At 69.5% G+C, this 20,307-nt stretch overlaps 4 protein-coding genes across 6 annotated transcripts; 1 reads left to right on the forward strand and 3 right to left on the reverse strand.

Annotated features, from left to right (window-relative positions):
* Positions 1–352: 352 nt before the first annotated feature.
* WDR83OS (WD repeat domain 83 opposite strand) lies at positions 353–3,755 on the reverse strand. Its single transcript, XM_084280807.1, has 4 exons — positions 3,635–3,755; positions 2,344–2,449; positions 1,288–1,385; positions 353–496 (listed from the first exon to the last, which is right to left on the reverse strand). Exons 1-4 carry the CDS (start codon positions 3,667–3,669, stop codon positions 430–432), a joined length of 306 nt encoding a protein of 101 aa, XP_084136933.1. The 5' UTR covers positions 3,670–3,755; the 3' UTR covers positions 353–429.
* On the forward strand, positions 3,694–6,446 carry WDR83 (WD repeat domain 83). Its single transcript, XM_084280806.1, has 9 exons — positions 3,694–3,850; positions 4,858–4,978; positions 5,085–5,190; positions 5,284–5,332; positions 5,467–5,593; positions 5,678–5,745; positions 5,851–5,959; positions 6,051–6,165; positions 6,260–6,446. The coding sequence occupies exons 1-9, from the start codon at positions 3,748–3,750 to the stop codon at positions 6,410–6,412; spliced, it is 951 nt and encodes a 316-aa protein (XP_084136932.1). The 5' UTR covers positions 3,694–3,747; the 3' UTR covers positions 6,413–6,446.
* A 38-nt stretch (positions 6,447–6,484) lies between these two features.
* DHPS (deoxyhypusine synthase) lies at positions 6,485–9,415 on the reverse strand. 2 transcript variants are annotated; one of them, XM_084280809.1, is made up of 9 exons: positions 9,152–9,415; positions 8,680–8,819; positions 7,879–8,000; positions 7,700–7,796; positions 7,497–7,583; positions 7,304–7,409; positions 7,109–7,212; positions 6,890–7,015; positions 6,485–6,798 (listed from the first exon to the last, which is right to left on the reverse strand). In XM_084280809.1, the coding sequence occupies exons 4-9, from the start codon at positions 7,739–7,741 to the stop codon at positions 6,712–6,714; spliced, it is 552 nt and encodes a 183-aa protein (XP_084136935.1). In that variant the 5' UTR covers positions 7,742–7,796; positions 7,879–8,000; positions 8,680–8,819; positions 9,152–9,415; the 3' UTR covers positions 6,485–6,711. The 2 variants fall into 2 exon arrangements, with proteins under 2 accessions (XP_084136935.1, XP_084136934.1); XM_084280808.1 differs by having other exon boundaries at positions 8,658–8,819.
* A 491-nt stretch (positions 9,416–9,906) lies between these two features.
* FBXW9 (F-box and WD repeat domain containing 9) lies at positions 9,907–19,380 on the reverse strand. 2 transcript variants are annotated; one of them, XM_084280804.1, is made up of 11 exons: positions 19,332–19,380; positions 18,571–18,948; positions 17,633–17,772; positions 15,900–16,028; positions 15,660–15,772; positions 15,491–15,582; positions 15,253–15,401; positions 12,569–12,682; positions 12,367–12,456; positions 11,129–11,194; positions 9,907–10,177 (listed from the first exon to the last, which is right to left on the reverse strand). In XM_084280804.1, exons 2-11 carry the CDS (start codon positions 18,944–18,946, stop codon positions 10,103–10,105), a joined length of 1,344 nt encoding a protein of 447 aa, XP_084136930.1. In that variant the 5' UTR covers positions 18,947–18,948; positions 19,332–19,380; the 3' UTR covers positions 9,907–10,102. The 2 variants fall into 2 exon arrangements, with proteins under 2 accessions (XP_084136930.1, XP_084136931.1); XM_084280805.1 differs by lacking the exon at positions 19,332–19,380 and having other exon boundaries at positions 15,253–15,379; positions 15,491–15,592; positions 18,571–19,017.
* Between the last annotated feature and the right edge of the window lie 927 nt (positions 19,381–20,307).

The following is a 20,307-nucleotide window of genomic DNA, read 5'->3' on the forward strand; positions in this document are numbered from 1 at the left end:
CAGCCCCTGGGGCTCCCCCAGCCCCCCCCGGCCATACCTCAGCTTCTGGGCTGCCCCCAGACCCCCCCCACAGCCCCTGGGGCTCCCCCAGCCCCCCCCAGGTCATACCTCAGCTTCTGGGCTGCCCCCAGACCCCCCCACAGCCCCTGGGGCTCCCCCAGCCCCCCCCCCCGGCCATACCTCAGCTTCTGGGCTGCCCCCAGACCCTCCCCACAGCCCCTGGGGCTCCCCCAGCCCCCCCTGCCCCCCAGCAGGGTCTCCTGGCCCTGGGAAGCTCCATCCCCCCCCCCCCCCGACCCCAGGCAGCACCCAGCCCACCCAAACCACGACACCCACAACGCCCAAGCCCAGCACCCCCTTTTATTACCCCCTCCCCCACATTCCCAGCTGCTCCCTCTCCCCCAGCCCCCTCCAGGCACCCGCTGAGCGTCACCAGGGAGGGGACATGGGCTGGGGGTTCTGCAGGTAGGACATCACCACCGCCGAGATGGACAGCCTGGGGGGGGGGGGGGACACCGGGCTGGGCTCACAGACCCCTCCCCAGCCCCCCCAAGTATCACCCCCATCCCCACCAAACCTCCCTCCCCAGCCCCCCCAACCCACCTTCCCAGCTCCCCCAGCCCCCCCAAACCCCCAAGTATCAACCCCATCCCCCCCAAACCCCCCTCCCCAGCCCCCCCAACCCCCCTCCCCAGCCCCCCCAAGTATCACCCCCATCCCCCCCAAACCCCCTCCCCAGCCCCCCCAACCCCCCTCCCCAGCCCCCCCAAGTATCACCCCCATCCCCCCCAAACCCCCCTCCCCAGCCCCCCCAGGCCCCCTCCCCTCCCCATCCCCCCCCAAACCCCCAAGTATCATCCCCATCCCCCTCAACCCCCCCTCCCCAGTCCCCCCTCCCCTCCCCATCCCCCCCAAACCCCCAAGTATCACCCCCATCCCCCCCAACCCCCCTCCCCAGCCCCCCCAAACCCCCAAGTATCATCCCCATCCCCCGCAAGTATCACCCCCATCCCCCCATCCCCCCCAAACCCCCTCCCCAGCCCCCCCTCCCCTCTCCATCCCCCCCAAACCCCCAAGTATCACCCCCATCCCCCCCAAACCCCCCTCCCCAGCCCCCCCAGGCCCCCTCCCCTCCCCATCCCCCCAAACCCCCAAGTATCACCCCCATCCCCCCCAAACCCCCCTCCCCAGCCCCCCCAGCCCCCCTCCCCAGCCCTCCATCCCCCCCACCCCCCCTCAGAGACCCCCTCCCGGTGCCCCCCGGCGCAGGGGCTGGCTGGGGCTGACATGAAGCTGCTCATCATCTGCTTGGTGTCCTCGGAGCTGCGGGAGTTGGCGAAGCTGATGAAGGAGCAGTAGACGGCGACCCAGGCACACCACTTGAGCTGCGGGCACGGGCACGGGCTGGGCCCCGGCAGGGTGGGCTGGGGACCCCCCTGGCAGGGGCTGGGACCCCCCGGCAGGGTGGGGACCCCCCCCCGGCAGGGGCTGGGACCCCCCGGCAGGGTGGGGACCCCCCGGCAGGGGCTGGGACCCCCCGGATTCCCTCCCTGTCCTCCTGAACCCCCAAATTCCCTCCCTGGTCCCCTGACCCCCCGAATTCCCTCCCCGTCCTTCTGACCCCCCAAATTCCCTCCCTGTCCTCCTGACCCCCCAAATTCCCTCCCTGGTCCCCTGACCCCCCAAATTCCCTCCCCGTCCTTCTGACCCCCCAAATTCCCTCCCTGTCCTTCTGACCCCCCCAAATTCCCTCCCTGTCCTTCTGAACCCCCAAATACCCTCCCTGTCCTCCTGAACCCCCAAATTCCCTCCCTGGTCCCCTGAACCCCCAAATTCCCTCCCCATCCTTCTGACCCCCCAAATTCCCTCCCTGGTCCCCCAAATTCCCTCCCTGTCCTCCTGAACCCCGAATTCCCTCCCTGTCCCTTCTGACCCCCAAAATTCCCTCCCTGTCCCCCTGGCCCCCCCAAATTCCCTCCCTGTCCTCCTGACCCCCCCTGGCATGGTCCCCGGCCCCCCAAATTCTCTCCCTGTCCTTCTGAACCCCCAAATTCCCTCCCTGGCCCCCTGGGCCCCCGAATTCCCTCCCTGTCCTTCTGACCCCCCAAATTCCCTCCCTGTCCCTTCTGACCCCCCGAATCCCCTCCCTGTCCCCCTGTCCCCCCTTGGGATGGTCCCTGCCCCCCCGAATCCCCCCCAGGGACAGTCCCTGAGCCCCCCGTGCCCCTCAGTCCCCAAACCAGCAGCCCGGCCGGGCTCGGGGCCCCCTCCCCACTCCGGGGCGGGTCCCCCCTTTCCCCGTGTGCCCCCCCCGTGCCCCCCCGTGCCCCCCCGTGCCCCCACCTTGAGCATCAGCCCGCACATGCTGAACACCATCCCCAGCAGGTTCATGTAGTCGGGGGTGGGATCCTCCAGCGCCGGGTTGGTCTCGGTAGCCGGCGGCTTGTACCTGGGGGGCCGGGGGGGCCGGGGGGTCAGGGGGGCCGGGACCCCCCCCGCTTCCTCCCCACACCCCCCCCCCGCCCCGGTTCCCGCCTCTCCCGGTTCCCGTTCCCCCCGGTCCCCCCCCCTCCCGGGCCCCCCCCCAGAGCCCCGGCCCCCTCCCCGCCCCAGACCCGGTCCCACCCCCCCCCCCCAGAGCCCCGGTCGGGTCCCCCCAGCCCCGGCCCCGGTCGTCACCCACCCCCCGCCCCCAGTCCCCCCCCAGACCCCCGGTCCCCCCACCACCCCCCACCCCCAGTCTCCACCCCGGCACATCCCCGGTCCCCCCCGTCCCCAGAGCCCCGGTCTGTCCCCCCCCAGCCATCCCTGGTCCCACCACCCCCCCGCCCCGGTCAGGACCCCCAGCCCCGGTCCCCCCACACCCCCCGTCCCTCCCCCCTCCCCCCTCCCCGTCCCCGGTCCCCCCCAGAGCCCCGATCCCACCCCCCCCCGAAACCCCGGTCCGTCCCCCCCAGCCCCGGTCCCCAGCCCCGGTCCCCTCCCCCCAGAGCCCCGGTCCCCCCCCCCAGCCCCGGTCCTCCCCCCCCAGTCATCCCCCAGCCCCGGTACCCCCATCAGAGCCCCGGTAGCCCCACGAGCCCCGGTCCTCCCCCCCCAGCCCCGGTCCCCCCCCCTCCCCAGAGCCCCGGTCGCGCTCCCCCCGCCCCGTCGCCGGTCCCCATCCCCCCCGAGCCTCGGTCCCCCACCCCCAGCCCCGGTCCCGCCCCGGTCCCCCCGCTAGAGCCCCGGTCCGTCCCCCCCCCCCAGTCATCCCCCCAGAGCCCCGGTACCCCCATCAGAGCCCCGGTCCCGGTCCCCCCCAGAGCCCCGGTCGTGTCCCCCCCCTCCCCAGAGCCCCGTCCGCCCCAGCCCCGGTCCGTCCCCCCCCAGTCATCCCCCACCCCCGGTACCCCCATCAGAGCCCCGGTCCCCTCCCCCAGCCCCGTCCCCCCCCCAGAGCCCCGTCCCCCCCAGCCCCGGTCCGTCCCCCCCGAGTCATCCCCCAGCCCCGGTACCCCCATCAGAGCCCCGGTCCCCTCCCTCAGCCCCGGTCCGTCCCCCCCCAGTCATCCCCCGAGAGCCCCGGTCCCCCCTCAGAGCCCCGTCCCCCCAGCCCCGGTCCCCCCCCAGCCCCGGTCCCGCCGGGTCCCACCGGGCCACCCTCGCCGGCCGCCGCGGATCCGCCATCGCGCCCGGCCGGTCGCTTCCGCCGGCGCTGCCGGAAGAGCCGCGGGGCCCCGGCCCCGGCCCCGGCCCCGGCCCGGGATGGCCTTTCCGCGGCCGAGACCCGCCCGGGCCGAGCTGCCGCGCCGGCGGCTGCGGGCGCTGGAGTGCGGACAGGGCGCCGTGCGGGCCGTGCGCTTCAACGGTGCGGGGCCGCGGGGCCGGGACGCGGGGCGGCGGGGGGACCGGGGATGGGGGGAACCGGGACCGGGGATGGGGGGGGCACCGGGGATGGTGGGGGGGAACCGGGACCGGGGATGGGGGGGAACCGGGGACGGGGGGGAACTGGGGATGGAGGGGGGAACCGGGGATGGGGGAGGAACCGGGACCGGGGATGGGGGGGGGGGGAACCGGGGATGGGGGAGGAACTGGGACCGGGGATCGTGGGGGGAACCGGGGATGGGGGGGGGGAACTGGGGATGGAGCGGGAGGAACCAGAGATGGGGGTGGAGGGGGGAACCGGGGATGGGGAGGGAACCGGGGGTGGCGGAAGGCACCGGGACCCCGGGGATGGAGGGGGGGAGGAACCGGGCCCGGGGATAGGGGGGGGGGGGGGAACCAGGGATGGGGGAGGAACTGGGACCGGGGATCGTGGGGGGAACCGGGGATGGGGGGGGGGAACTGGGGATGGAGGGGGAGGAACCGGGACCGGGGATGGTGGGAGGCACAGGGGATGGAGGGGGGGAAACTGGGCCCGGGATGGGGGGGGGGAACCGGGGATGGAGGGAGGAACTGGGCCCGGGATGGGGGGGGGGAACCGGGGATGGAGGGAGGAACTGGGCCCGGGATGGGGGGGGGGAACCGGGGATGGAGGGAGGAACTGGGCCCGGGATGGGGGGGGGGAACCGGGGATGGAGGGAGGAACTGGGCCCGGGAATGCAGTGGGGGGGGGAGGACCCGGGCCCCATCCTGGGGATGGGGGGAACCGCCTCCTGGCCCGGAGGGGGGGGGGGCAGAACGGGGTCTCCCCCCCCCCTCCCATCCCATCCCATCCCGGCGGAGGGGACAGACCCCCATCCCCAAGGGCCGGGAGGGGTCCCCGGTGCCCCTGAGTGGGGGGGTGGGGAGCAGAAGGGAGGGGAGGGAGGGAATTACCTCCCCCCATCCTGGGGTGGGAATGGGGGGGTCACCCCAGCTTTCTGCCCCCCCCAGCGGATGGGAACTACTGCCTGACGTGCGGCAGCGACAAGACCCTGAAGCTCTGGAACCCGCACCGGGGCTCAGCCCTGCGCACCTACCAGGGCCACGGCTACGAGGTGCTGGATGCCGCGGGGTAAGGCATGGGGAGGGGGCTGCAGGGACCCCCCCCAGCCTGGGGACACCCCCCCCAGCCTGGGGGACACCCCCCAGCCCCTCTAACGGGGCTCCCCATCCCCCAGCTCCTTTGATAACAGCCGGATCTGCTCCTGCGGCGCCGATAAGACGGTGGCTCTGTGGGATGTGACCACCGGGCAGGTGGTCCGCAAGTACCGGGGCCACGCAGGGGTGAGGACAGGGTGGGGAGGGGGCTCGGGGAAGGGGTGGGGGGCTCCAGGGGGGGTCACTCTGCGGGGTGCTGAGTCCCTGTCGCTCCCACAGAAGGTGAATTGTGTCCAGTTCAACGAGGAGGCCACGCTCATCGTGTCTGGTGAGAACGGGGAGAGGGGAGGGGGTCCTGCTGGTGTCAGAGACCCCCCACCCCACCCTGACGCCCTGTGTGTGTCCCCTGACCCCCTGTGTCCTGTGTCCCCCCCCCAAACACCCTGTTCCCCCACCCCTCAGGCTCCATCGACTCCACCGTCCGGTGCTGGGACTGTCGCTCGCGGCGCCCGGACCCCGTCCAGGTCCTGGATGAGGCCAAGGACGGGGTCTCCAGCGTGAAGGTCTCTGACCACGAGATCCTCTCAGGGTGAGGAGGGGGGGGGTCTGTCTGTGTCTCACCCCCCTGCCCACCCCCCAAAACTAACCCACCCCCCCCATCCCCACCCCACAGCTCCGTGGACGGCCGCGTCCGGCGTTACGACCTCCGTGCCGGGCAGCTCTACTCCGACTACGTAGGGAGTGAGTTGAAGGGGGGTCTCCCAAAGATGGGAGGGGACCCCTGAGGCTGGGGGGGTGCTTCCCAGCCCCCCCTTCCACCCCCCCAAACCTCCCACCTTCTCCCAGGCCCCATCACCAGCGTCTGCTTCAGCAAGGACGGGCAGTGCACCCTGGCCGCCAGCCTGGACTCGACCCTCCGCTTGCTGGACAAGGAGACTGGGGAGCTGCTGGGCGAGTACGAGCCCCCTCCTCACACCCCACAGTGGGTAAAGGACCCCCCACCCCCTACCCCATCTCACCCACCCCCTTCCTCTTCCCCCTCCCAGGTACACAGGGCACCGCAGCACCGCGTACCGCCTGGACTGCGTGCTGAGCGAGCAGGACACCCACGTGGGCTGCGCTTCGGAGGACGGCAGCATCTACTTCTGGGACCTGGTAGAGGTGAGCAGACACAACCCACAGCTTTGGGGAGGGGTCTCAAAGGCCCCCTTCACCCCCCAAACTCAAACCCTTACACCCCCCCTCTCCCTGGCAGGGTTCCCTGGCGCTCAGGCTGGAGGTGGGTCGCGGCGTGGTGCAGTCCCTCTCCTTCCACCCCAACCTGCCCTGTCTCCTGGCTGCCACCCAGGGCCAGGTCCAGCTCTGGCGTGAGGAGACCTTCCAGCCCGAGGAGGACGCTGCCACCTGATGCTGGGGAAGGGTCTGGGGGGGTTTATTTGGGGTGGGGGACACACACACGACACGATCTCCCCAATAAAGGGAAGCCAGGCAGAGCGTGGAGCAGCTCTGGAGCTTTATTGAGGGCGCAGGGACCCCCCTGAGGGGCTCAAATAAATACAAGCGGTGGGAAGGGGATGTGAGGAGGGGGGTCCCAGCCCCCCCCCCCCCATTAGGGAACTGCCCCACTCTGCATGCGTGGTATTGAGATGGGCACCCCCAAAAGTGGGGTTCAGCCCCCCCAAACTGGGTGCTCCCCCCTGCTCCAGCTCAGTCTCCTGCTGGGAAATCATCAGCTCTCTGGGCGAACGTCTCTGCCACCAGCAGCGGAAACACCAGGGAGGCGTCAGCATAGACCTGGGCACAGGAAAGGGGGTGAAGGGAGGGGGACTTCCCCCCTCTCCAGCACCCCAAATCTTCCCTTTCCTCCCCCTGAGACCCCCCCCACCTTGACAGGGGTGGCATCCATCCTGATCTTGCCCCAGGAAACAGCCTCATCCGGCCGCGCTCCGGAGTCGGAGCCGTCGAACTCCTGCGCCGTGTTGACGTAGACAGAGAAATCAGCACCGTTCCTCTGGGAGGGGGAGAAACACAGTGAGACCCCTCCCCAAACAACCCAAAAAGGGGTCCCCACGCCCTGTGTCTGTGTGTGTCCCCCCCCCCTCACCATCAGGTTGGCGTTGGCGATGTGGTGCTTCACCAGCCCCCCGCCCAGGATGATCATCCCGCTTCTCCTGGCGAAGATGGCCTGGGTGTTGATGAGGCGCAGGTCTGTGGGCAGGGAGGGGGGTGTCCCCAACATTTGAGGGGGGAATAAAGGGGATTCCCTGGTATTTGGGGGGGGCTGGGGAATCCCACTCACCCTCCACAATATCCAACACCAGCCCCGGGCGCTTGTAGGAGTGGAAGAAGATCATGTCCCCCAGCGAGCCGTCGGTCAGCGCCGGGCTCAGCACCGGGATCTGGTTCTGGAAAAGGGGTTTAGTGAGGAGCTGTGACCCCCCCTGTGCCCCCCCACAACCCCCTTGTGCCCCCCAATCCCCCTCCCCACCTACCTTCTGTGCCCAGTAACACACCGACTCGGGGTTGGCGATCTCCTTCCCCAGCCGCGCGATCATCTTGGAGGGCGTCCACCTCACCCCCTGCCAGATCGGTGTGCTCAGGACCCCCGTGCTCCCCCCCAAAAACCCCCTCCCCAAGCTGGGAAGGACCCCCAAGGGGAAAAGGGGTTGTGGGGGGGAGTGGGGCTGCCCCCCACCTGCGTCTCCTGCTCATCCACCATCCGGTCCAGGATGGGCATCAGCCAGTCCTCAAACTTGCAGTAGTTGTCGTTGGGCACCAGGAGGTTCCCGATCCTTTGGGAAAGGAGGGGGGGGGGGATATGGGGGTTAAAACCCCCCCCAGCCCCAAAGGGGACCCCCCCTCAGCCCCAGGTACCTGTTGATGCCGCTCTGGCGCAGGTCCCGGCCCCGCAGGCTGAAGTCCCCCAGGTAGGTGGGTGCCAGACACTTGATGAGATCCTCCTCCACCCCCCCTGCCGTGGTCACCAGCACGTCCACCTGCCGAGGGGGGGGACACAGAGCCCATGTAACGGCCTTGGGGACCCCCTGCGGACCCCCCCAGTGGCCTTAGAGCCTCTGGGAACCCCCTCAATAGCTTCAGGACCCCCCCCAGGAACCCTTCTCAATGGACTTGAGACACGGGGAAACCTCCCCCTCCCCCCCCAATGGCCTTAGTCCCCCCCTCCCCCCCCTTATGGTCTTAGGACCCTCGGGGACCCCCTCAATAGCCTCAGGACCCCCCGGGACCTCTTTGTAATGGGCTTGGGACACTGGGAACCCACCCCCCAACGGCCTCAGGACCCGCTCAATACCCACAGGACCCCCAGGGACCCTTCCCAATGGCTTTGGGACATGGGAAACCCCCCAACAAGGGCCTCACAATCCCCCCCAGAGGCTTCAGGGACACCCCCGGGGACCCTTCTCAATGGCCTAGGGACACCAAGGCCCCTCTCAAGGGCTTCAGGACCCCCTGGGGACCCCCTAAATGACCTCGCCCCCCCCCCATTAGCCTCAGGACCCACAGGGGCCCCTTCCCAACAGCCTCAGGCCCCCCTCAGGCACCCCCACCCCCTCCCAATAACCTCCAGGGACCCCCCCCCCACCCCCGGGGACACCCTGTGGACCCCCCCAGCGCCGCCCCCCCCCTCCCCGCACCATGTTGTGCTGCACCAGGTACCGGATACTCTCCCGGACGCCGGAGCTGACGAGGTTGGAGGTGAAACCCAGGAAGATGGTGCAGCCCGAGGGCGGCCGCGGCCCCGCCAGCCCGGCCCGGGCCCGTTCCTCTTGGCTCAGCGGCTCCAGCTTCGCCGCGATCTACGGAGGCGGCGGGGTCAGGCCCAGACCCTTCCCCACATCCCCCCCCTCCCTGCCGCCCCCTGGCCCAGCCCGGCCCGGCCCAGCCAGGCCCAGCCAAGCCCAACCCGGCCCGGCCCAGCCCAGCCCGGCCCAAGCCGGCTGGGCCCGGACCAGCCCGGGCCGGCCCAACCCGCCCCGGCCCGGCCCGGCCCAGCGAAGCCCAGCCCGGCCCAGCCAAGCCCAGCCAGGCCCAACCCGCCCCGGCCCAACCCGCCCCGGCCCAGCCCGGCCCGGCCCAGCCCGCCCCGGCCCGGCCCAGCCCGGCCCGGCCCAGCCCAGCCCGGCCCCACCATCCTGCGGATCTCGGCGACGGCCTGAGCGAAGCTGGTGGCCTGGAACCCGGTCGTGTGGAAAGAACGAAGCAAAGCGGCGTAGTCCGGCCCTCCGGAGAAGTCGTAGCCGCGAACCGGGAGGCTCTCGGCCGGGAGGGGCCCGCTGGGCTTCAGCACGGCCCGCAAGGCCGCGGCGGGGGCCTGGGCCTGGCCCGGGGCCGCCATGGGGCTCCGCTCGCCTCACTGCCCCGCGCCGCCGCTGCGCGCCGCCATCTTGGGGACTCCCTGTGGTCCCTACTGCGCCTGCGCCGGAATTCCCGCCTCCGCTCCCTGCTGTACACCAGGGTGCCGCCATCTTGGGGCCTCCGTGTGTCCAGGCACCCCACCCGGTACTGCGCCTGCGCCAGAATTCCCGCCTCCCCTCCGTACACCTGGGCGCCGCCATCTTGGTGCGTGCGTGCGTGTGTCCCCATACTGCGCCTGCGCCGGAATTCCCGCCTCCGCTCCCTGCCGTACACCTGGGTGCCGCCATCTTGGGGCCTCCGTGTGTCCCGGCCCCCACCCGGTACTGCGCCTGCGCCGGAATTCCCGCCTCCCCATCGCTCCCCGGCGTACACCTGGGCGCCGCCATCTTGGAAACGGGCAGCGCGGAGGCCCAAGATACCTCGGTTCCAAGGGCGGGTCCATCCCGTCACCTCCGTCCCCAGCAGCGCCCCCAAACCCGCCGCATTTCACCCCAAAACCGCCCCCAGACACGGACACGCCCCTCGCTCCGTTCCGATCCTTTTAATACCCACGAGCAGCCGGCAGCTCCCGGGCCCCGGGCCCGGTCCCTCCTGCGCTGGGCGGGGGGGCAGAGGGGGGACCCTGGTGGGACCCCCGGGGTGGAGCCCCCGGCCCCATCCCCCCCCCCCCCGCTGCCCCCTGCCCGGGCAGCACGAGCACCGTGACACGGGGGGGGAGGGGGGGTCAGGTTCGGAGCCTCCAAACCTCCACTGAGAGGCCCCCGGACGCCGCGGCCACCACGTCCCCGTCCACGCTGATCTGGGGGGGACACGACACACGCGTGACACACCCGTGACACACCCATGACGCACACGAGACACACACGTGACACACCCGTGACACACACACGTGACACACACGCGTGACACACCCGTGACACACCCATGACGCACACGAGACACACACGTGACACACCCGTGACACACACACGTGACACACACGCGTGACACACACGACACACACGAGACACACCCGTGGCACATGCGTGACACACCCAGGACACATGCGTGACACACACGTGACACACACGACACATATGTGACACAGACATGACACACATGACACACACACGACACACCCGTGACACACACGACACACACATGACACACACACGACACACCCGTGACACACCCGACACACACATGACACACACGTGACACCCGAGACACACCCGAGACACACACACGACACACGTGACACACGACACACCCATGACACACACACGACACACGTGACACACGACACACCCGACACACACACGACACACGTGACACACGACACACCCGACACACACACGACACACCCACGACACACAAGACACACAAGACACACCCGTGACACACGCATGACACACCCATGACACACACACGTGACACACATGACACACCCACGACACACACCCATGACACACCCGTGACACACACAACACACACACACGACACCCATGACACACACGACACACCCGCGACACACCCCTGACACCCATTACACACCCGCGACACACGCGTGACACACACACGACACACACATGTGACACCCGTGACACACACACGACACACACGTGACACACACATCACACACATGTGACACACACGACACACCCATGACACACCCGTGACACACACACGACACCCGTGACACCCCCCCATAAGAGGGAAGCCAGGCTGGCTTCGCACACGCGTGTGCAAGGGGCCCGTGTGGCCTCCTCACCCCGTTGAGCACGTCGTCGTGTGTCCAGGAGCAGATGGTGCGGGGAGGGTCCGTGGGGACGTGGATCTGTGAGAGGACGGGAGCCACTCACATACCACCCCCCAGCCCCCCAGCCCCATAAGGGGCTCAGTGGGCACAGCCCCCCCCAGCCCCATAAGGGGCTCACAGGGCACAGACCCCCCCCCAGCCCCAGCCCCATAAGGGGCTCAGCGGGCACAGACCCCCCCCCCCCAGCCCCATAACGGGCTCACAGGGCACAGCTCCCCCCAGCCCCATAAGGGGCTCAGTGGACACAGACCCCCCCAGCCCTATAACGGGCTCAGTGGGCACAGCCCCCCCAGCCCCATAAGGGGCTCTAAGGGCACAGCCCCCCAGCCCCAGCCCCATAAGGGGCTCACAGGACACAGCCCCCCCCCCAGCCCCATAAGGGGCTCACAGGACACAGCCCCCAGCCCCATAAGGGGCTCAGCGGGCACAGCCCCCTCCCCAGCCCCATAAGGGGCTCAGTGGGCACAGCCCCCCCCAGCCCCATAAGGGGCTCAGTGGGCACAGCCCCCCAGCCCCAGCCCCATAAGGGGCTCACAGGGCACAGCCCCCCCCCCAGCCCCAGCCCCATAAGGGGCTCACAGGGCACAGCCCCCCAGCCCCAGCCCCATAAGGGTCTCAGTGGGCACAGCCCCCTCCCCAGCCCCATAACGGGCTCACAGGGCACAGCCCCCCCCCAGCCCCATAAGGGGCTCAGTGGGCACAGCCCCCCCCAGCCCCATAAGGGGCTCACAGGGCACAGCCCCCCACCCCTACTCCCCAGCCCCATAAGGGGCTCAGCGGGCACAGCCCCCCAGGCCCAGCCCCATAAGAGGCTCAGTGGGCACAGCCCCCCCCCCCAGCCCCATAAGGGGCTCACAGACCCCCTCCCCAGCCCCATAAGGGGCTCACAGGACACAGCCCCCAGCCCCAGCCCCATAAGGGGCTCACAGACCCCCTCCCCAGCCCCATAAGGGGCTCACAGGACACAGCCCCCAGCCCCAGCCCCATAAGGGGCTCACAGCCCCCCCCCCAGCCCCATAAGGGGCTCACAGGACACAGCCCCCAGCCCCAGCCCCATAAGGGGCTCACAGCCCCCCCCCAGCCCCATAAGGGGCTCACAGCCCCCCCCCCCAGCCCCATAAGGGGCTCACAGGACACAGCCCCCAGCCCCAGCCCCATAAGGGGCTCACAGCCCCCCCCCAGCCCCTCACCCGCAGCATCCTGTCGGTGGATGTGGTGAACAGGGAGCCCAGCGAGTGCCAGAGCCCCGTGATCTGCAGCCGGTGCCCCACGTCGAAGCACTGCAGGGACAGACAGACAGACAGACAGACAGACGTGGGGCCTTGGGGAGGGGGGGCAGCACCCCACAACCCCCCCTCACCCCACCAACCCCCCCGTTCCGGGGGTCCCTACCCGCACGGGCTGGAAGGTGCCGCAGCTGCTCCCAAAGACGCTCACCCGGCCCTGGTTGTCCCCAGCCCAGAGCTGGGACCCCCGGTACGACATGGAGAGCAGGTAGTTGTCCAGCTGGGAATGGGGGGGAGGAATGGGGGGGGGGTAGGTGATGGAGCTCAAATTGTCCCTCTCTCCCCCTCCCCTCCCACCCAAACACCCTCCTCCCAGGGTTTTGGGGAGGGACAAGAGCCCCAACCTGCCATGGAGCTCCAAATTGTCCCTCTCCCTGTCCCCTCTCCATCCAAACACCCTCCCAGGGTTTTGGGGAGTGACAAGAGCCCCAACCTGCCATGGAACCCCCAATTGTCCCTCTCCCTGCCCCCATCTCCACCCAAACACCCTCCCAGGGCTCTGGGGGGGGACAGCAGCTCCAACCTGCCATGGAACCCCAAATTGTCCCTCTCCCTGCCCCCCTCTCCACCCAAACACCCTCCCAGGGCTCTGGGGAGGGACAGCAGCCCCAACCTGCCATGGAACCCCCAATTGTCCCTCTCCCCCCTCCTCCCCTCCACCCAAACACCCTCCCAGGGCTCTGGGGAGGGACAACAAGCCCAACCTGCCATGGAGCTCCAAATTGGATGGAGGTGGGTTGGGGGAGAGGGACAAACACCCTCCCAGGGCTCTGGGGAGGGACAAGAGCCCCAACCTGCCATGGAACCCCAAATTGTCCCTGTCCCTCCCCTCCAAACACCCTCCCAGGGCTCTGGGGGGGGACAGCAGCCCCAACCTGCCATGGAACCCCCAATTGTCCCTCTCCCCCCTCCTCCCCTCCACCCAAACACCCTCCCAGGGTTTTGGGGAGGGACAAGAGCCCCAACCTGCCATGGAACCCCAAATTGTCCCTCTCCCTGCCCTCCAAACACCCTCCCAGGGCTCTGGGGGGGGACAGCAGCCCCAACCTGCCATGAAACCCCAAATTGTCCCTCTCCCCCCACCTCCCCTCCACCCAAACACCCTCCCAGGGTTTTGGGGAGGAACAGCAGCCCCAACCTGCCATGGAGCTCCAAATTGTCCCTCTCCCTGCCCCCATCTCCACCCAAACACCCTCCCAGGGTTCTTGGGAGGGGGCTTTTCCAACTGGGAATGATGGGGGGAGTGAAGAAATGGTGATGGAGCTCCAAATTGTCCCTCTCCCTCCCCTCCAAACACCCTCCCAGGGCTCTGGGGGGGGACAGCAGCCCCAACCTGCCATGGAACCCCCAATTGTCCCTCTCCCCCCTCCTCCCCTCCACCCAAACACCCTCCCAGGGTTTTGGGGAGGGACAAGAGCCCCAACCTGCCATGGAACCTCCAATTGTCCCTCTCCCTGCCCCCCTCTCCACCCAAACACCCTCCCAGGGCTCTGGGGAGGGACAGCAGCCCCAACCTGCCATGGAACCCCCAATTGTCCCTCTCCCCGTCCCCTCTCCACCCAAACACCCTCCCAGGGCTCTGGGGGGAGGAACAGCAGCCCCCACCTGCCACGGAACCCCAAATTGTCCCTCTCTCTCCCCTCCAAACACCCTCCCAGGGCTCTGGGGAGGGACAACAGCCCCAAACTGCCATGGAACCCCCAATTGTCCCTCTCCCTCCCCTCCAAACACCCTCCCAGGGCTCTGGGGGAGGACAGCAGCCCCAACCTGCCATGGAGCTCCAAATTGTCCCTCTCCCTCCCCTCCAAACACCCTCCCAGGGCTCTGGGGAGGGACAAGAGCCCCAACCTGCCACGGAGCTCCAAATTGTCCCTCTCCCTCCCCTCCAAACACCCTCCCAGGGCTCTGGGGAGAGACAACAAGCCCAACCTGCCATGGAACCCCCAATTGTCCCTCTCCCTCCCCTCCAAACACCCTCCCAGGGTCTTGGGGAGGGACAGCAGCCCCAACCTGCCATGGAGCTCCAAATGGTCCCTCTCCCTGTCCCCTCTCCACCCAAACACCCTCCCAGGGTTTTGGGGAGGGGGCTTTTCCAGCTGGGAATGATTGGGGGGGTGAAGAAATGGTGATGGAGCTCCAAATTGTCCCTCTCCCTGCCCCCCCTCTCCATCCAAACACCCTCCCAGGGTTCTGGGGAGGGACAAGAGCCCCAACCTGCCATGGAACCCCAAATTGTCCCTCTCCCTGCACCCCCTCTCCATCCAAACACCCTCCCAGGGCTCTGGGGGGGGACAGCAGCCCCAACCTGCCATGGAGCTCCAAATGGTCCCTCTCCCTGTCCCCTCTCCATCCAAACACCCTCCCAGGGTTTTGGGGAGGGGGGTTTTCCAGCTGGGAATGATGGGGGGGTGAAGAAATGGTGATGGAGCTCCGAATTGTCCCTCTCCCTGCACCCCCTCTCCACCCAAACACCCTCCCAGGGCTCTGGGGAGGGACAAGAGGCTGAACCTGCCATGGAACCCCCAATTGTCCCTCTCCCTGCACCCCCTCTCCACCCAAACACCCTCCCAGGGCTCTGGGGAGGGTAGTTTTCCAGCTGGGAATGATGGGGGGGGGTGAAGAAATGGTGATGGAGCTCCAAATTGTCCCTCTCCCTGCCCTCCAAACACCCTCCCAGGGTCTTGGGGAGGAACAGCAGCCCCAACCTGCCATGGAGCCCCAAATTGTCCCTCTCCCTCCCCTCCAAACACCCTCCCAGGGCTCTGTGGGGGGGGGGACAGCAGCCCCCACCTGCAGCCTCTGCAGGACGCCGTCGGCGCGGCGGTCGAAGACGACGAGGGTCCGATCTTCGCTGCCCGAGACGATGAGCCGGTCGTCGGCAGCCAGGGCCAGCACGGCGCTGGCGTGGGGCTTGTAGCTGCGCACCAGCGCCGGCTCAGCTGCCAGGAGGGGCCCGTGAGGAGCCAAAACCCAGCTGGGGAGGGAGGGAGAGACCCTCCCCTCTCCCCAAACCCCCCCTCAGACCAACCTCGGGGGTCGTAGACGGTGACGGTCTTGTCGTACGTCCCGGTGACGAGGACGTCGGGGCGGTAGGAGAGGCAGAGCACGGCCGCCTTCTCCCTGAGGGGGACTTGAGCTGTGCTGGGACCCCCCAAAAAACAAACCCACCCCCCCCTCAGCCCATGCCAAGGCCTTACCTGATCTCCCCACACTGCTGCCCCTCAGCCTGCAGGTCCCACAGCTTCACCGTGCTGTCCCAGGAGCCCGAACACACCTTCACGCCGCGGGACGCCAAACACCAAACCCAACCCTGGCACAGAGGAAAACCCCCCCTCCCCCAAGTCAATCACCCCCAAAACAAGCCCGGGACCCTCCCCAGGGAGTCGTGGGGGGGGATAAGGGGGTGATAGAGGGGTGGTGGCCCCCCCAGCCCTCACCTTGTGCGTGCCGTTGCGCTCGGTGCCCAGCGCCTTCACCAGCACCTTGCCCGGGGCGCGGCCGAGCTGCCGCAGGTCCCACACGTTGACGTTGCGGTCGCGGGCGCCCGAGACACAGAGAGTCCCCCCCTGGCAGGGAAAGGGGGTGAGGGGAGAGGAAAGGGGCCAGGAGGAGGGAGGGGACACACACACACACACACCCCCCCACCCCGTGCCCTCAGAACCTGGGGGGCCCAGGGAAGGGGGCAAGGAGGAGGAGGAGGAGGGGGGACACACACCCCTGTGTCTGTGGGACTTGGGGGGTCCAGGGAAGAGGAGGGGGACCAGGAAGAGGAGGGGACACACACCCCCCCCCATGCCCGTGGGATTTGGGGGGTCCAGGGAAGAGGAAAGGGGCCAGGAGGAAGGAGGGGGGACACACACCCCCTCCCATGCCTGTGGGATCTGGGGGGCCCAGGGAAGAGGAAAGGGGCCAGGAGGAGGAGGAGGGGGGACACACACCCCTGTGCCTGTGGGATCTGGGGGGTCCAGGAGGAGGAGGGGACACACACACCCCCCCCATGCCTGTGGGATTTGGGGGGTCCAGGGAGGAGGAAGGGGGCCAGGAGGAGGAGGAGGGACACACACACCCCCCCCCATGCCCATGGGATTTGGGGGTCCAGGGAAGGGGAAGGGGGCGAGGAGGAAGAGCGGGGACACCCGCCCCCCTGTGCCCTCAGAACCTGGGGGGTCCAGGGAGGAGGAAGGGGAGCAGGAGGAGGAGGAGGGGGGACACCCCCCCCGTGCCCGTGGGATCTGGGGGGTCCAGGGAAGAGGAAGGGGGCCAGGAGGAGGAGGGAGGGGGGACACCCCACCCCCCCATGCCCGTGGGATCTGGGGGGTCCAGGGAAGAGGAAGGGGGTGAGGAGGAGGAGGAGGGACGACACCCCCCCCCCCCCCCCCCCGTGCCCATGGGATTTGGGGGGCCCAGGGAAGGGGGCAACAAGGAGGAGGAGGGGGGACACACCCCCCCCCATGCCCGTGGGATTTAGGGGGTCCAGGGAGGAGGAGGGAGGCCAGGAAGAGGAGGAGTGGGGACACACCCCCCCATGCCTGTGGGATTTGGGGGGTCCAGGGAGGAGGAAGAGGGCCAGGAGGAAGAGGAGGGACACACACACACCCCCCCATGCCCGTGGGATCTGGAGGGTCCAGGAGGAGGGAGGGGGGACACACCCCCCATGCCCCTGGGATCTGGGGGGTCCAGGGAAGAGGAAGGGGGTGAGGAGAAGGAGGAGGGACGACACCCCAACTCCCCCCCCCGCCGTGCCTGTGGGATTTGGGGGGCCCAGGGAAGGGGAAGGGGGCAACAAGGAGGAGGAGGGGGGACACACACCCCCCCATGCCCGTGGGATCTGGGGGGTCCAGGGAAGAGGAAGGGGAGCAGGAGGAGGAGGAGGGGGGACACCCCCCCCCCGTGCCCGTGGGATCTGGGGGGCCCAGGGAAGGGGAAGGGGGCAACAAGGAGGAGGAGGGGGGACACACACACCCCCCATGCCCGTGGGATTTGGGGGGTCCAGGAGGAGGGAGGGGACACACACACCCCCCCATGCCCGTGGGATTTGGGGGGTCCAGGAGGAGGAGGGGACACACACACCCCCCCCCCCTGTGCCCGTGGGATTTGGGGGGTCCAGGAGGAGGGAGGGGACACACCCCCCCCCATGCCCGTGGGATTTGGGGGGGGTCCCGTCCCTGACCTGCAGGAGGAGGACGGAGTCGACGGAGGCGAAGTGCCCCTCGTCCAGGGAGAAATGCTCCATGGGGGCCCCCCCGCCCCCCCAGCGCTGCAGATGCTCCTCCACGTCCACACAGGCTGCTGACCAGTCGAACCCCTCCTCTGGGTGGGGGAGGGGAAGGTCAGGGTCCCTGAACTGACTGGGGGGTCCCTAATTCAGCCTCTTTGCCCTGGAGGTGCTTGGGGGGCAGGAGGGTTGGGGGGGGGAAAGGGGGTGGGGTGTTGGGGTGTCCAACTCAATGCAGGGAAATGGGGGGGACAGAGGGGGGGACAAGCTGCCTCGGGGCTTGGGGGGGACCCCCCAGTTACCCATCTCCCCCCCCAGTTACCCATCCCTCCCAGTTACCCCTCTCCCCCAGTTACCCCTGTCCGCCAATTACCCATCTCCCCCAGTTACCCCCCCAGTTACCCATCTCCCCCCCAGTCACCCATCCCTCCCAGTCACCCATCCCTCCCAGTTACCCCCCCAGTTACCCCTCTCCCCCAGATACCCATCCCCTCCAGTTACCCATCTCCCCCCCAGTTACCCCCCCAGTTACCCATCCCCCAGTTACTCATCCCTCCCAGTTACCCCCCCCCAGTTACCCATCCCTCCCAGTTACCCACCCCCCCAGTTACCCATCCCTCCCAGTTACCCACCCCCCCAGTTACTCATCCCTCCCAGTTACCCATCCCTCCCAGTTACCCCCCCAGTTACCCCCCCCAAGTTACCCATCTCCCCCCCATTTACCCCCCCAGTTACTCATCCCTCCCAGTTCCCCATCTCCCTCACCCAGTTACCCCCCAGTTCCCCCCCTCCCCCGAGCTGCGCACACGGAGCACTAGGGACACCCCCAGCCCCCCCACACCCCCACCCCCCCCACCCCCCCAGTTACCCCCCCCCTACACCCCCAGACGCACCTTCCAGCACCGGGAAGGGCCCCCGGGCGCTGCGCTGCAGCCGGAGCCGCCAGGCCACGGCGTCCCGGGCCACGTCCCGCAGCGCCCGGCACACGCGGGGCAGGACCCCCCGCACCTCCCGCGCCCCCAGGTACCCGCAGATCTCCAGCAGCAGCTCCAGGGGCAGCGCCAGCAGCCCCCCCGCCCCCTCCCCGCCCGCCGGCGGCCGCTTCAGCCCCGGGGGAGGCCGGTGGAGGGGAAGGGGCGCGGGGGGAGGAGGAGGAGGAAGAGGAGGAGGAGGGGGGGGCGGCCCCGGGGGGGTCCCGGTGCCCCGCAGACGGCTGATGTATTCCTGCGCCTGCCGGTCGGGATCGCCGGCCCCGGGGGTGCCCTCCATGGCTGGGGGGGGGTCGCTCTCAGCTCCCGGTACCGACACCCCCAGGACACCGACACCGGGATCCCCCCCCCCTCCCCGGGACCGGGATCACCCCCCCCCCCCCCCAGCCGGGTCCCTCTTCCAACACAGCTACGGGCACCCCCCGGGACCGGGACCCTCCCGGAGCCCCCCGATCGCCCCCCCTACCCCCCCCGGGACCCTCCCGGAGCCCCCGGACCGCCCCCCCCACCCCCGGTACCGGCTGCAACACCCGAGTCCCGCCAACCGCAGGGGCCGAGACCCCTCCCCGAGCGCTTCCCCAGGGCTGGGCAGCCGGCCGGGACCTCTGAGCCGGCCGGGCCCGCTGTGTCCGTCCCCCCCTCGCCCCCCCGGCCCTGCCCGGTACCGGGGCGCGGCCCAGCCGCGTCCCGTCTCCACGGCCACGACCCACTTCCGGGTAGAGCCCCTTCCCCTCCCACCCACCCCACGTGACGCTCCCATCGCCCAATCAGCGAGGCGCGCGGCGCGACGTCACTTACAAAGCGCCGGAAGTGCCCCCCACGTGTGGCCCATGGGGATACCAGGAGGAGCCGGAACGGCACCGGGGACCCCCCAACCCCCCCCTCCCCCGGCTTCCCGGGAACAAACGGCACGAACACGGCGAACAAACGGTCAACAACGGACTCTCTTTCTCAAGCACGAACGAGGGGGGCGCGCGGTACAACCGGGCCCGGCGCCCCCGGTCCCCTCCCCCCCTCCCCCGCCCTCCCCTCCCCCCTCCCCCCGCCACAGCCGGTTCCCACGGGACGGACCCTCCCCCCACCCCCCACCCCCCTGTAAACGGTAAAAAACGGAACAAAACTGGGGGAGGGGGGGGGAATAAACCCACCAGACCCGCGGCACCCACAGGCTCCACGGCGTCTCCAACCCCCCCCCACCTCGGGCCCCCCACCCCCCCTCCCGGAGCCGCCCCCTCCCCCCCCACACACCCCACCCCCCCCCCACCCCCCCCGGGGCCGGGGCCGGTCTCGGTCTCTACGTTCCTAGAGGTTTTATCGCTATAACCGTGTGCGTGGGGACTGGGGGGAGGCACCATGCGGGGCAGGGAGGGGGAAGGGGAAAACCCTACAGCAAGAACTTGGGGGGGGAGAGGAAAGGAAGGGGGGGGGATACGGGTGTCACACCCCCCTCCCCCAGCCCCCACCCCGCTTTTGGACCCTTTTGCTCCCCCCACATCACTCCTCCCCCCGCCGCTTTTGGGGTACCACCCCCCCATCTCCCTCTACCCATCCCCCCACACACCTTCCTCCCCCCAACCCCCCCCCCACCCTGGGGGTGTCTAAAACTGATGGTGGGTGGGTGTGGGTGTGTCGTCCCCCCCC

Source organism: Gallinula chloropus (genome assembly GCF_964237585.1).
Source record: "Gallinula chloropus genome assembly, contig: HAP1_SCAFFOLD_647, whole genome shotgun sequence".
Classification (NCBI taxonomy): Eukaryota; Metazoa; Chordata; class Aves; order Gruiformes; family Rallidae; genus Gallinula; species Gallinula chloropus.

Excerpts from the sequence above, each read along its gene's own strand:
- WDR83OS (XM_084280807.1), bottom strand. The coding sequence starts at position 3,669 with ATGGCGGATCCGCGGCGGCCGGCGAGGGTGGCCCG. Across the intron at positions 1,386-2,343 it reads TGTGCGGGCTGATGCTCAAG|CTCAAGTGGTGTGCCTGGGT; the intron begins GTGGGGGCACGG and ends CCGTGCCCGCAG. Across the intron at positions 497-1,287 it reads CAGATGATGAGCAGCTTCAT|GCTGTCCATCTCGGCGGTGG; the intron begins GTCAGCCCCAGC and ends CCCCCCCCCCAG.
- WDR83 (XM_084280806.1), top strand. The coding sequence starts at position 3,748 with ATGGCCTTTCCGCGGCCGAGACCCGCCCGGGCCGAGCTGCCGCGCCGG. Across the intron at positions 5,191-5,283 it reads AGTACCGGGGCCACGCAGGG|AAGGTGAATTGTGTCCAGTT; the intron begins GTGAGGACAGGG and ends TCGCTCCCACAG. Across the intron at positions 6,166-6,259 it reads ACTTCTGGGACCTGGTAGAG|GGTTCCCTGGCGCTCAGGCT; the intron begins GTGAGCAGACAC and ends TCTCCCTGGCAG.
- DHPS (XM_084280808.1), bottom strand. The coding sequence starts at position 9,358 with ATGGCGGCCCCGGGCCAGGCCCAGGCCCCCGCCGCGGCCTTGCGGGCC. Across the intron at positions 7,797-7,878 it reads CGCCAGAGCGGCATCAACAG|GATCGGGAACCTCCTGGTGC; the intron begins GTACCTGGGGCT and ends CCTTTCCCAAAG. Across the intron at positions 7,213-7,303 it reads GGTGTTGGATATTGTGGAGG|ACCTGCGCCTCATCAACACC; the intron begins GTGAGTGGGATT and ends CCCTGCCCACAG.
- FBXW9 (XM_084280804.1), bottom strand. The coding sequence starts at position 18,946 with ATGGAGGGCACCCCCGGGGCCGGCGATCCCGACCGGCAGGCGCAGGAA. Across the intron at positions 16,029-17,632 it reads ACTCCGTCCTCCTCCTGCAG|GGGGGGACTCTCTGTGTCTC; the intron begins GTCAGGGACGGG and ends TTTCCCTGCCAG. Across the intron at positions 15,773-15,899 it reads AGCGCAACGGCACGCACAAG|GGTTGGGTTTGGTGTTTGGC; the intron begins GTGAGGGCTGGG and ends CCTCTGTGCCAG.